This window comes from Taudactylus pleione, unplaced genomic scaffold (assembly GCF_031769625.1).
Source record: "Taudactylus pleione unplaced genomic scaffold, aTauple2 ptg000332l, whole genome shotgun sequence".
Lineage (NCBI taxonomy): Eukaryota > Metazoa > Chordata > Amphibia > Anura > Myobatrachidae > Taudactylus > Taudactylus pleione.
The window spans coordinates 2,920,431-2,935,225 of NW_028284733.1; the positions used below are offsets into that span (position 1 = coordinate 2,920,431).

General features: G+C 39.8%; 1 protein-coding gene across 1 annotated transcript in view; it reads left to right on the top strand.

Moving 5' to 3' along the window:
- The window catches only part of LOC148509088 (uncharacterized), a 55,844-nt gene extending 41,298 nt beyond the window's left edge, over positions 1-14,546 (top strand). The window contains exons 6-10 of the mRNA XM_088443648.1: positions 106-202; positions 8,621-8,675; positions 9,368-9,450; positions 13,351-13,402; positions 14,424-14,546. Of these exons, the coding sequence (XP_088299774.1) occupies positions 106-202; positions 8,621-8,675; positions 9,368-9,450; positions 13,351-13,402; positions 14,424-14,546 (410 nt within the window). The remainder of the gene's footprint in view (positions 1-105; positions 203-8,620; positions 8,676-9,367; positions 9,451-13,350; positions 13,403-14,423) is intronic.
- The last annotated feature ends 249 nt before the right edge of the window (positions 14,547-14,795 follow it).

The following is a 14,795-nucleotide window of genomic DNA, read 5'->3' on the forward strand; positions in this document are numbered from 1 at the left end:
CTTCATCTAAATTATAAAAAAGTATAAATATTTTATATTTACTTTCTATATATTATCATGATAAATGCATTTATTAAAAAGAACTTCTTTATGTTTGTATTGCAGCTGGAAACAGAAAAGTATATCTATTTGTGATAATAGGAGGTGCAGTTGGACTTGGGGTTATATCGTTGCTAATTATCATCGTGTGCATATTTAACAGGTACATTATATACAAGAGACAATGTTATTAATAGTTTCTTCTTCAGGGTCCCTAGGGCTCCACAGGGAGACATTGGGGCGTAGGTGGGATCTGGAGGACTGGACACCAACAGCAAAGCTTTTCTGTCCCAGGATGCTCTGGTCCTTCCCCCTATACCCGGCCTACAGCCTGAGGGAACATCAGTTTTGTTGGTGTCAGGCAGGAGCTGGATCACCATTATAACAGAGGGGTGCAATAAGCAGCCCAAGATTTTATTTTAGGATTTATTTTATTTTCTACTTTTACTATAACAGGTGTGCAGCACCAGACTGTCCTCCGGACATCTGTGCTGTCACCCCATAACCCCACCGCAGCGCCATGACACCAAGCCTGTGCTAGGTACTCCCGCCGGGGCTCCGATAGGGGCTAGCTAGCAGGCTCCCCGGACCCCAGCCCAGAATTCAGGGGACATGTAAGGCAGAACCACATTCGCAGGGACCTGCATTTTACACAGTCTTACTTCCGGCCTTAGGAGACAGAATAGAGGTGCTGTTGTGGTCACTGGTGCGCCCATGACTCCACTAGACCACCAGGGCCTATAATTCACTGGCACAGGGCATATGTAGAGGCCAGGGGACCTGGTGGTTAATGTTGGCAAGGGGGGAGGCGCTCTTCCTGCAGCCCCTCCACCAGCCCAGGACGCTGTTCCACTGCAGTCTTGGTGTTACCTGGGCTGTTCTTCCCTCTGCACCCTCAGAGATGCGCGGCAGCCATTTAATGCCAACAAGTCTCCAGGAATGCTGGGTCCAGTCTTCCTGTATACCTCTCCCACAGGACAGGTCATACAGCACTATATCCTACCAGCCACTGCGGTGTAGTTGATTGCAGACATGTAATGTTTTTCTGTGTTTGCATGTGACTTGTGCTAGCGCTAATATCTACTTTCCATACTGTCAGCTTATACCTTTCCCTTTATTCAACTATACCCTGAACATACTAAGGTATAGGGGGTTCATTGTACCTCACATCTCCTATATTACTATGAGGGTTATCTCATACTATAAAGCGCGGTTGCACACTAAACTGTGCCATATTACACATACTGCAGGGTGTTCATTGCACTGTATATTATTATTCTTGTGGCTATGTCTGGCAGAGGAAAGAATAACAAGCAGCCTGCTTGTGCTGCTCCTACTCTGGTATCTTGTAAGTCCTGCTCAGCGGGCTTAGTCCAAGAGGACCTCATTCAGGATGGTCTTTGTACTAATTCACAGCCCCAGGACCCTCAACCCGGGTGTTTCTTCCTCAGGACCAACTCTGGGCTACCTTTTCACAGATGCTGGCAAAACTTGCAGACCACATAAAAGTCCCAGTGGTAGCTCTCCTTGTGGGATGGTCACTGCAGGTACTCCCCCATGGGTAGATATACTGTCTACCTCAGTACAGAGTTTGGCTAATACCTCTACGGTTTTTCAGCAAATGCTGCAAAAAGAAAAGCCGCTACCTACTAAGCCTACTAAACGTGCTGTGTTATCTTCCCAGTCTGTACACAGTTATCTGATTCTGATATATCATCTGGGGAGGCAGGAGATGCAGACCTCTCTCACTCTGACTGCATCTCAGGAGAAGAGGAGCCACCCTCTAAAATAAACTGCTCTTGTGAGAGCTGTACAAACTATTTCACAAATACTGTAGAAGAAGATGAACCCGCTCCTAAGAAAAAAACATGCACTTTTTAAAAGACAAAAAGTAATTTTACCAGAGTTTCCTCACTCTGGCCAGCTATCTGATCACATGAGTGAAGCATGGAATATGCCAGGTAAATTCCAAAATGCATTAGTTTCATTAACCCTCTTCCAGCTACTGATGGTATTAAATGGGAAGTTCCCCCAGCAGTGGATGCTCATGTAACACGACTGGTAAAAAATGCCTTATTAGGGGTGAGCGGGTTCGGTTTTACTCGGATTTACTCGGATCTTTAAACGGCATTTTATTGGCTATCGCCTATCATGTGTTTTGGATAGCCAATATAATAAATCCGAATTTGCGGTAAAGTGGCGATATGAACCGAGTACATCCGAGTAAAACCGAGCCTGCACATCCTATTACCCATCCATACGGCAACCTCCTTGAAGGAGACTATAGTTTAGATAGACGTATAGAAGCTTGTCATAGATCCATATATTCTCTTACAGGATTTATTACTCGTCCTGCTAGGGCTATGGCCTGGGTGGCAACAGCCATTGAGAGTTGGGCAGATGCCCTATAAGAGACATTTCCCCCACATGCTTAGAGGAAACACCTGTGTACCTGGAAAGCAGATTCAGACTCAAAACAGTCTCTGGAGTCTCTGCCTTATTCTACTGACATCCTATTTGGTCCAGAACTGGATAAAATTGTAACTATCTTAGCAGCTTCCAAGATGGCATTCCTGCCCTCTGCATATAATACAAATCCGCGGACATCATCCTTTCGGTCCTTTTGCCCTCAAGGAAAAGCCTTGGGTCAGTCCTTTCCACAACAGCAGACATCAACCACAGCCTCCAAGCCTAGGGACAAACAGGCTTGAGCTACTAGACGTCCACCTGCCAAGTCTGAGGACAAGCCTACAGCCTAATGGAGCTGGCCTCTCCCTAGGGGCTCCCAGGGTGATAGGCTGACTTCTTCATTTTGCCCAGGTTTGGCATCAAACCACATCGGATGGCTGGGTAAGGGTAGAGGTCTTCCACAGACACGCCGTCTCATTCCTGAGGTGACCTTCTCAGCAGTTGTTTTGCACAGGACCTCCAATGGACCCAACCAGGGCCCTGCTGCTCCAAAAAGCCATTCAGTATTTTCTGAAATCAGGTCCCCTCCTTATAACAGGGCAAGGGCTAGTATTTTACCATTTTCTTAGTTCAGAGGCCCAATGGGTCTCATCGGCCTATCCTCAACATCAAATCTCTGAACAAGTTTATCAGGGTGCCCAGGTTTTGTATGGAAACCCTCCATTCCATTATTCTAACTATGAAGACTGGGGATATTATGGTATTTCTAGACATTCAGAGCACTTACCTAAATGTACCTATAGCGCCTTCTCATCAACAATATCTCTGATTTGCTATGATACAGCAAAATTACCAATTTCAGCCTCTTTACCAAGATCATGGCAGTTATGGCGGCTTCTCTTCGTCGTCAAGGGATCAGACTGCTCCCATACTTGGATGATCTTTTGTTGTTGGCCAGCTCCCCAGAGACTCTTCACCGCCATCTGCAGATAACAATTGCCTTTCTTCAAATGCATGGTTGGCTGATCAACTGGGAAAAATTTTCACTAACTCCCTCTCAAAGGATGCTACACTTGGGAGCCCTCCTTGACTCCTGAGTTCAGAGATTCAATCTAATGGCGAACAAGATTTCAGCAATCCAGCACAAACTACACATACTGCTCCACAATTGCCAAGTGTCAATTCACTCTGCAAAGCAGGCCTTGGGATAAATGGTGTCCACCTTTGAAATGGCGAAGTTCACCCAGTTTCACTACAACACCTGATACTTTCCAGGTGGAACGGGCTACCCCATCTGCTCAAATCTCAGATGATGGGCTTAGCCCCAGAGGTTTACCTGTCCCTAGACTGGTGGCTTCAGACTTCCCATTTGAACAAGGATCATCCCATTTGGATCCCGGAGTGGGCTTTTCTCACAATGGATGCAAGCCTCCAAGGATGGGGCGCAGTAACTGGCCAACACTCCTTCCAGGGCCAATGGTTGCCAGTTGAGGCAGTGTTACCAATAAACATCCTGGAACTTCAAGCCATCTACAAAGCTCTCACTCTAGCTCAGAATATTCTGTAAAATGGGCCAGTACAATACATTCTGACAATGCCACGGCTGTGGCCTACCTCAGTCACCAAGGGGTCACTCGAAATCAGTCAGCAATGACAGAAGTGTCCCGCATTCTCACATGGGCCGAACACAATCTCCCAGCCATCTCCACAGTGTTCCTCCTGGGAATTTTCAATTGGGAAATGGATTTCTTCAACCATCACGACGTGCATGCAGGAGAATGGTCTCTACATCCAGAAGTCTTTCAGCTTCTAGTGGACAAATGGGGTCTACCGGAAGTGCATCTCATGGCCTCAAGACATAACAATAATCTTCCAATTTATGGAGCCAGAACACAGGATCCCGATGTGGCCTTCATAGACACATTGTCAGTGAAATGGATCGATGAAAATATAATAAGCCAGAATGTGTCTGTCTGTCTATCTGTTTTTCCTTTATGCATGAGAAGAGTTTTGGACCGAACTTCACCAAATGTGGCAGGGTGGTGTAGTTTGACAAAACCAAAATATCCACTGCACCAGTACTTATATTATTTATAAATCTGGTAAGAGGACCAGAAGAACCCCTGATTTCAACTCATGTATATATTTCTCTCATGTCACACATAAGTACTATACTGCGGGGGTGCAGCCCTCCGGACAACTAGCAACGATATTCAAAAAAAAGAGAAGAGAAAAAGGAGTTGTCTTGTTTGGGGTGCACAATACATTGGTGTATAAATATTAAAAATTAACTTTTATTATTTGCATATAAAAATAAAATAGAAACAGCGAAATATTAAAACTTCATATGTATATACGAACATAAATTGTGAAGACAATAATATTAAACTAAATATGGCTAAAACTATTCTCGTTCTGTGTTTCTTTCTCCTATTCCAGTGAAACAGTATAAATTGTTTATTTATACAACAGTTTAGTTCCTATACTTTCCTAATAATAGGGTTCATTGAAGTAACATCATAGGGAAGTCATGTGAATAAATATAAGCCCTATGGTGAATAAGGAACTTACCTACACAAATCAAATATTGTCAACCTTTATTGGCTGAGATATGTATAACTGCTGATTCTGTGGTCATGTAAATATAATAAATGTATTATCTTTGCATTATAATGACACCTTTCTATCATCCAGTTAAGGAGTATAAATATCACATGACCTTGTTATCAATCTGTATATATAGTACCTTATTCTATGTAATATTGTATCCACCTACAGATGTAGCTTAGGAATTAAGATACTATGTTTCTCATGTTGGTAACAAAATACTTGCAGTACAGTATGTTGCTATTAGTGCATGTCAAATAGTAGTATGACTTCCTGGTGCTAGCGCTGGCTGGCTTATAATTACTTGTCTCAGAAAAATATAATATATTGATAATAAGTATAATATTATTGTGAAGACATGTATACGTGCCACTGGTATAATTCGTCAGTGCACAACAATTGATCCCCTCTAAAATATATGCGGAGACAAAAACCAACTTTTTTTTATGCTGGGTCTGTCACCTGCTTCTGATAGTTATAAAAAGAATATAATATACGGCTTGCGGGTGTATCCTGTTATTGTTACCTAGCATGCCTTTGCATAATATGCATGCTGTCAATATTACAATACACTTCAATGAATCCCCTTTAAAGTTGGTGAGGTAATAATACCCCGCTGTTGGTCCATCACCAATGTATACCGTGCATGCCATCAATCTTATGCACATAGAGGAGATAATGCCCAACAAACACTGATGCTGGGTCTGTCACCAGTTACAATGAAAACAGCCACTATGCATATATAGCTTGCGGGTATAGTCCGCTATTGCCATATGTACACTAGCACAAACATGACACACTAACAAATAAACACATATTGAATTGCATAACACATGGGGGATAGAAAACACAGCGAGAGGAACGCTGACGCGTGCTTCGCTAGGTTAATGCTTTTTCAAGGCTTAACCTGATTGCCTCAATCTGTGCCTCTTTATTCCATTCCTCCACCTATCATGTCGTTCACTACAGATCATGTGGTATGGAGGGCAGATTCATTACCTGAGCCATTCGTATATCTCCCGTCATGTTTTTGACTAATCAGTCAGTCATAACATGTGGAAGTAATCCGTTTAACAGCATAACTGTCATTCCCTAATGAATCATTATACTTGAAGAAAAGGATATTGTATATAGTGTTGGCATGAATGAATTGCTAGTTTCCCGATAATTTTGTGACCTCCAACTTGTTTGTACCTTAATTGGTAATATTTTGGCCAGGTCATTGTCTGTGTGTAGAATCTGCCAATGTTTTTGGAGGATTTGATTGATTTCCTTCCAATTATTATTGAAGGTTCCAACAAATCTGGTTGATTCTTTTCAATAGTTTGTGAATGGATATTGAGATATCACAATATGTATTTATTGACAAGGATATTAGTTTAGATTAGGGGTATATGATGGATGGTTATCCATTTATTGATATAGTTATTTAATTAATTATAGCTCACCTACTGAGTATATATAAACACTATATGATTTGTATTAATATGATTTTGTAGATTTATTTGACTAATATACACTTTACACGAATTAGTTTAGACATAAGATTGATGGCATGCACAGTATACATTGGTGATGGACCAACAGCAGGGTATTATTACCTCACCAACTTTAAAGGGAATTAATTGAAGTGTATTGTAATATTGACAGCATGCATAGTATGCAAAGGCATGCTAGGTAACAATAACAGGATACACCCGCAAGCCGTATATTATATTCTTTTTATAACTATCAGAAGCAGGTGACGGACCCAGCATAAAAAATAGCTAGTTTTTGTCACCGCATATATTTTAGAGGGGATCAATTGTTGTGCACTGATGAATTATACCAGTGGCACGTATACATGTCTTCACAATAATATTATACTTATTATCAATATATTATATTTTACTGAGACAGAATTAAGTATTAAGTAATTATAAGCCAGCCAGTGCTAGCACCAGGAAGTCATACTGCTATTTGACATGCCATTAATAGCAACATACTGCGAGTATTTTGTTACCAACATGAGAAACATAGTATCTTAATTCCTAAGCAACATCTGTAGGTGGATACAATATTAGATAGAATAAGGTACTATATATACAGATTGATAACAAGGTCATGTGATATTTATACTCCTTAACTGGATGATAGAAAGGTGTCATTATAATGCAAAGATAATACATTTATTATATTTACATGACCACAGAATCAGCAGTTATACATATCTCAGCCAATAAAGGTTGACAATATTTGATTTGTGTAGGTAAGTTCCTTATTCACCATAGGGCTTATATTTATTCACATGACTTCCCTATGATGTTACTTCAATGAACCCTATTATTAGGAAAGTATAGGAACTAAACTGTTGTACAAATAAACAATTTATACTGATTCACTGGAATAGGGGAAAGAAACACAGAACGAGAATTGTTTTAACCATATTTAATTTAATATTATTGTATTCACAATTTATGTTCGTATATACATATGAAGTTTTAATATTTAGCTGTTTCTATTTTATTTTTATTTGCAAATAATAAAAGTTCATCTTTAATATTTATACACCAATGTATTGTGCGCCTCAAACAAGACAACTCCTTTTTCTCTTCTTTATTTTTGGTGTAATTTGACCACGATTAAGTTTTTGTCTATGTTTGAACTTCGTCAAGGCCATGCACTATCACACTATCCCCAAAAATGGGGACACTCTTAACTTACACAGGTTCTGGGACTGACTCCAGTGGAAATTGGCAGTCTGCCAAATACCTGTGTGAAAACTACAAAAGTATCCTTTTGACCTCCTTTTATTATTGATGATAAGGAAATATAGTAAATCGCATAATGGGAATCAGGTTTCATTTATGGATTGTTGCTACAAGAAATATTAATAAAACTCTGCTCAGCTTTTATTTTAAAAATCCCAAATAAAGACTCATCTGTGACTTTCCCTATATGTGGCTTCTCTATATAGCAATGTAAATATAGTAATTGCTTGAAGTGTTCATTTAGCAGAAAGATGTACTGCAATACGTGCTGCTCAAAAATATCTGCAATATCCAAAAATAATCCGATTGAAATAGGGGGGACCATATTCTGTGTATAATTGGGGTTGGGAGATGATTGCAAGTCTCATCTTTCTGCCTGTGTGTGGGGTCATCTCTTAACCCTACCACAGTCTGAGCAAGTGATTACTTTTGTAACTTTCACACAGGTTTTTGGCAGACTGCCAATTTTCACTTCCACTTTATGGCTATGGAAGTTCGTATTAAAACCAAAATTACTCCTTTTAAAAGTGACCATATATAAGTCAGACTCCCCCAGAGGTAAAAAAAACACGTACATTTGCCCCCACACAGAGTCTATTCTTCTTATGTCACACAGAGCCCCTTCATTTTATGCCACACAGTAGTACCTCTTATACACATTATGCCTCCCTTCCCCCAGAAACTTACCTCCCTGTGTCGCTCCAGCTGCCTCTCGCCTTCCTTCATCAACAGCCAGCAGGGGTGGATTTGGGGCTGGGCCTGAATAACTTAATTAAAATTCTAATAAAAAATATATATATTTTTCGCTCTTCCAGAAAGAAAGATAAGTCATCTGTATCAAAAGAGACCAGAACTGAGGAAAATATTAAGGTAATTATTTTACCTGCATTATTCTTTTCAATCTTTAAATCATAGATAGGTTCACAGTAGTATAATTTTATTCTACAAATCTTGCAGTAAAACATTTTTTACTATTCCATGTATCCAGCATATTGTTAATCTGATTTAAATATTGGCACAAGCAATGTGTGTTATAATTATATTTTGGCAGCTGTATACAAGGGCTGAACCACCTCTGATCCAAATTGATTAGATCCAGCAATTTTCCTCTCAGTTCTCAGCAGCAGAATCTCTGCCACCTTACACTGATTCCTATTAATGTGATTGGTGTGCACATGTTGATTGTTGCAAACTGCCAATTGTATTTACAAATATACAGTACCTGATAATGATACAATCAATGGTTTATTAAATAACGTTGCACTCCTTTTGGGCCATACGTACCAGAATATTAGAACAAGGGCTCACTACCGCTGTTGGTGTGGAAGAATGAGTCATACATGTTCTAAATTGATATTTTTTATATTAGCAGTTTGGAACCTCTGCTCAAAACTAACAGAATCGACTAATGCTTGTATACTGTAAAGGATGAATAATGCAGGACTGTATTGTAAATAGCACAATGTGTTTGCAACATAGTAATATTTTTTAATTGGTGAAACAGACTGAACAATGTTATTTACTGTTATTATTTTTAATGATTGCACAATTCGCTGGTCCAGGAGGAGATACTAATGGAGGAGCAAATGTACGCGAACGTGTCTGTACAGAAGGACAAACCAGAAGAACGTTCCACCAGATCACAGTAAGTTCTCACAAAATACAATGTTGTCTTCTCTTTCTGCATTGCTTATTCACGGAAGACTGTGCTTGACGTCTCCATCTCTTTACTAGATTAAGATGAGCTCATCGTAACCTTTAAGGCGCACATCCACATGTCGATATTACTGAGCGATTGCACAATTATGACGTCGTAATCGTGCAATTGCTCAGTAATTGTGCACAAATCGTGCACTTCTATGTCGGAAACGACCAGCGATGCGCACTCCTGCTGGTCGTTTCCGACATCAATCATCGGGTGAACATGGCGATCAGTCTGTCGCGAATGACAGATTGGGCATGTCCAAAATGATGGAGGGTGCCTACGCTGAATGACTGATCATACAGTGTAGGCACAGCACAGACTGTGAAACGTCTGCACGATTACAATGTCGTAATTGTGCAGTCGTTTTTTGGTCTGCTAGTGGATGTGCGGCATTGCTCCTCTCTCATTCGCTCACACTCTCTCTATCCCCCCATCTTTTACATTTTTGTGGGTGGTGAGGAAAGATACTAAATAGCATATGGGAATTAGATTCCATTAATGGATTGTTATCACAAAATATTTTAATAAAACTTTGCCCAGCTTTTATTTTAAATATCCCAAATAAAGAATCACCTGTGGCTTTCCCTATATAGCAATGAAAACATAACTATTGCTTAAAGGGTAATATATAGGTGTATATGTGGGAACCCTATAGGTAGACACAGATGTACATACCACCGGCCCACCCACCCTCATATATATGTATAGGAGTGGGAAAAGGGAAGAAAGAAGCTGCAAACTAGCTGATTGTGTTATGAATATATAGAAATACCCAGTATGTTAAACTCAAATTGCAATAATGGGAATGGATCAATGTTTGTAAAAGTATTGACACTCTTTATTTATATTGGAATGGAGTCACAGGGCACCGGACTCTGGGCCTGATTCTGACCCGGTCACAAGCGATGAGCGCTCGCAACTGAGTCGATGGTGGCCCAGAGCGTATGCGCACGATGGAGCCGGCTTCATCGTGCACATGCGCGAGACCCGGATAGCGACAGGCAATCCGTCGCTCCGGGTCTCGCACCAAAGGGGGCGTGCTGTCAATGTTGAGTGACAGCATGCCCCCTTTGGTGGGCAGGCTGGGGGGGTGGCTGCCCAAACGTAGGCGTTCCCATGAAAACGCCTGCCGTTTGGGGCCGGCCCCACCAACATCACAAGTGGCTCTGTTAGAGCCGAAATCTCTCTGTGGCTTGCGGCAACGAGACCCTACCACAAGGGTCTCATCGCAAGCCTGATGGTCGTGATGGTCTTGACCATTGCGACCATCATCATGGCCATTCGCTATAGCTGTGGGTGGTCACCAACAGCTATGCGAGCGGCCAGGAGGCCGTTCTAAAATAAAAAAAGACCGGCCCTGATTCAGAGCGAGCTGCTCTGAATCATGTCCTCTTTGTGCAAATAAGCACATAGAAAATATCAGATAAGCTACTGATGGACCTGTACACAAGACATTGGGATCTAAGGTCACCTTCAGGCATCCGGAGTCCACCAGGAGGTGGACATAAAGGACGTGAGGGTGAGTTCAGTGAACCTGGGGGACACGGGATGCCGCCCCACCAGACACTACCCACTAACCTCACGTAGTACCAGACTTTAACAACTAGACTTCACCACTCCATTCTCATCCCCTATTAAGTGACTTTACCCCAAGTTTTCACAGATCTCCATTGACCAATACAGGTCCATCATTAGCTCATCTGATATTTTCTATGTGCTTATTTGCACAAAGAGTCCGGTGCCCTGTGACTCCATTCCAATATAAATAAAGAGTGTCAATACTTCTACAAACATTGATCCATTCCCATTATTGCAATTTGAATTTAACATACTCTGGGTATTTCTATATATTCATAACACAATCAGCTAGTTTGCAGCTTCTTTCTTCCCTTTTCCCACTCCTATACATATATATGAGGGTGGGTGTGCCGGTGGTATGTACATCTGTGTCTACCTATAGGGTTCCCACATATGCACCTATATATTACCCGCAATAGCATTACGTGAGCTAGAGGACCACTCACGCCACCAGGCTGCCCTTTGTTTCTCATTTTTCTTCTTCTTTGCACCCTACATCTTATTCACTCTGGCTGTAGAGCGCTTGTCCCTCTATCAATATTGCTTAAAGGGGTCATTAAGCAGGAATATGTACTTGTACTGCAACACGTACTGCCCAAACATATCTGCAATACCCCCAAAAATAATCCAATTAAAATAGGGGGACCGTAATCTATTCTGCTTTTAATTGGAGTTGGGAGATAATTACAAGTCTTATCTTTCTGCATGTGTGTGGGGTCATCTCCTGACCCTAAAACCAGACCCTGCTTATGCCATGAATGATACTACTGCTTGGTCTGAGGGGCTGAACATTTGGATCTTTTCAATTTTGGAACACTGAAATTGGAGGGTTGTCATCTACTGAGATTCTTTATAGTGAACAAAGATAATTATATCTCTCGTCAAACTTTGGGAAATATCTTTCTTGTGTTTAATGGGTAGCTTCAATTATGAGATACCAATACAGGTCAATATACACACTGTGTATGGATGATGATATATATACGTAATATTGAGCAGTATCAAACTCGCCTTCTCCAAATTTTTTGACCTTGGACAATATTGCAGAGTTTTCCACCAGTGGTCGGCAAAGCAATGTTGTATTGTCTTTTAGATGCTGGTTGTCCTCTCAGCTTTCCAAAGTGGGTCACAGGTCCTCAAGAAAGGGAGAAGAATATAAAATAGCAATTCAGCATTTTAGAAATTTTAATCCTGCTCTTCCATCATTAATCCTTCATGGTGACAGTAATAATTACTCTTCCACCAATCTCTCTCACCCTCTCAAAACAACAAGTTCCATCACTGGCAATTGATGGTCAAGCTCATGTGCACTATGATTGGCTGACAGAATTTGGTGTATGAATGAAAAAAAGCTAATTGGCTAATTTCTCAATGAGCTTAAACAAGGGAGGTAGCGGACGTCAGTATATGCTTCTTATTTTAAATGATTCTAAATTTGGATCTACATTTAAGCAGAGCAGCAGATATGGGCCTGTATATCATCTGGCCACCAGATGTGGGTCTGTAAATTAGAATGGGCACCAGAGACATGGACCTACATATTAGGCTGATTGTCTCATAAAGGTGTGCATATAATGATAGACAACAAATAGGAGTGTGTATACTCAACTGAGGACAACCTATGAATCTGTATATTAAAATCGCCATTGATTTGGGCTCCATAGTACACTGAACACTAGATATGGGCCTTCACATCAGAGTGAGCACCATATACAGGACTGGATATCATATTGATCATAGACATTTTTAACGGGAAAGCAAATACAATTTAGCATATTATACATGGCCCATATACGGCTTTGTATAATAGGCCTAATGATAGATATGGCTCAGCATATTGGACAATACAAGATTTAACTGAACTTTCTATATTTGGCACCAGATGAGGCTCAGCATTCTGTAGGTGCACACAAGCATTGTTCAGCACTTTTTACTTGCTATAATATATGGTTTAGTTTTGCATAAACAATTGCATTATGCCTAATAGCTGACATAGCAATATTATTTGTGCTGGATCCCTGAATTTGAACATATTGCTGCGGTACCTGCCATAGAGCTGGTGTTAGACCAGTAAGATGTTGTACAGGTCATTGCAGATAGCTCCCATTCAGTGATGTATAGAAATGCAGCCTCTGCTAGGTGCCCAGAATTTTACTGCTCAATAGTTGTAATCAAATAAGGTGGGTGCTACAATGATAATTGTTAAAATTGAATAGATCTGAAAGTATTGTCCTTTAAATGTGTAACATTTATATGTTATAGGGAAAACTGTTATAATACAAAAGAACAAGACACAAATACCAACCTGACCACGGTAAGCATCACTTTGGTCATTATCGGTGCTGTTTTGAAACACTTCTAGGTTTTACACACCTGTAAACTCCTTATTTCAAGAGAAACTGCTTTATTGTGATATTATAAATATTATTATTATTATTATTATTATTATTATTATTAGTGTTCATCAAATGACGTTTTCTCTCCATATAGTCAATTAAATATCTGCTGGTTTAAAAGCATAATCTTACTGATAACATGTGGCAATACACAACAGCGCCCTCCTCTGGTGCTTATTTATACAGATACACTCTTGCCAATAATATCTGTATAAATGATGAGACCTGATGTCACTGATTATTATTTGGCAGTGATGATGTCATCATTACAGTGTTCATTAGGAATAATTGTGTTTTATAAGAAACAATAAACTCTTACTGCAAGTTTTTATGGACTATCAATTATCCCTTCTGATTTTTTTGACCTGTGTAAAACTTATTGGCCTATGACCTTATGCTTTTAAATAGCCATTGAACTCATTGGAGACCCCATCCATTAAAATGATGTACTCCGATTCAGTCACCAACTGTATGTGTCACCATTATAGTATGCTTTTAAGTTACATTAGGATGAAGACACACATCTAACATGCAATAATAAATGTGTGGCATGACATTTAATATTAAGCTAAATTTACAGTATATGGTGTCTATTTTTGTCATATATATATATTTATTTATTTGAGCATGTGTGCGTGTTTGTGTGATTGTAACCCTCCTACATCTAAAAAAAAGACACAAGTGATCTAGTGTATAAATTGTACTGTGCTATTGTAGGTTAGTTTTCTTTTGAATCACTAATGTCTGAATGGATTATTTGCAAAACACAATATTGGCCTAATACCTCAAGCAAACCAAGGGATATTCATTCACCTACTCCCATCATCACAGGTATCAAGTTGGATTAAAGGTATAGATTTAATCTGTCACAAAAATAAATAATATAATTGATGTATTTCAAAGAGATTCATAGCCCACCATTTGTTCTTCATTTTATAGGGGAACCAGAATGAGGAGTCAGATGATATTTTATATACTTCAGTTGAAATACATCCACCAAGTCAAGTCCTGAGGCAGCCAAGGAAGACTGAGGAAACGGAATACTCCGTTATAAAATATTAGACATCTTTTACAAAAGAATAATACAAAAGAATAAAAACCTGTATTTATTATAGCATGGTCCCTGGTGTTCTGTGATTATTATTTTTTTTACATGCACCCCATTTTACTTATTACAAGCTGTAAGTCTAAATGTGAGATTGTTTAATCACTGATTAGATATCTATAAAAGTTAAGCAAATATATGAATCACAATTGCAACATTTTAACATTATTTGCATTTTTGGGTGATTTAGACACATTCAAGCAATC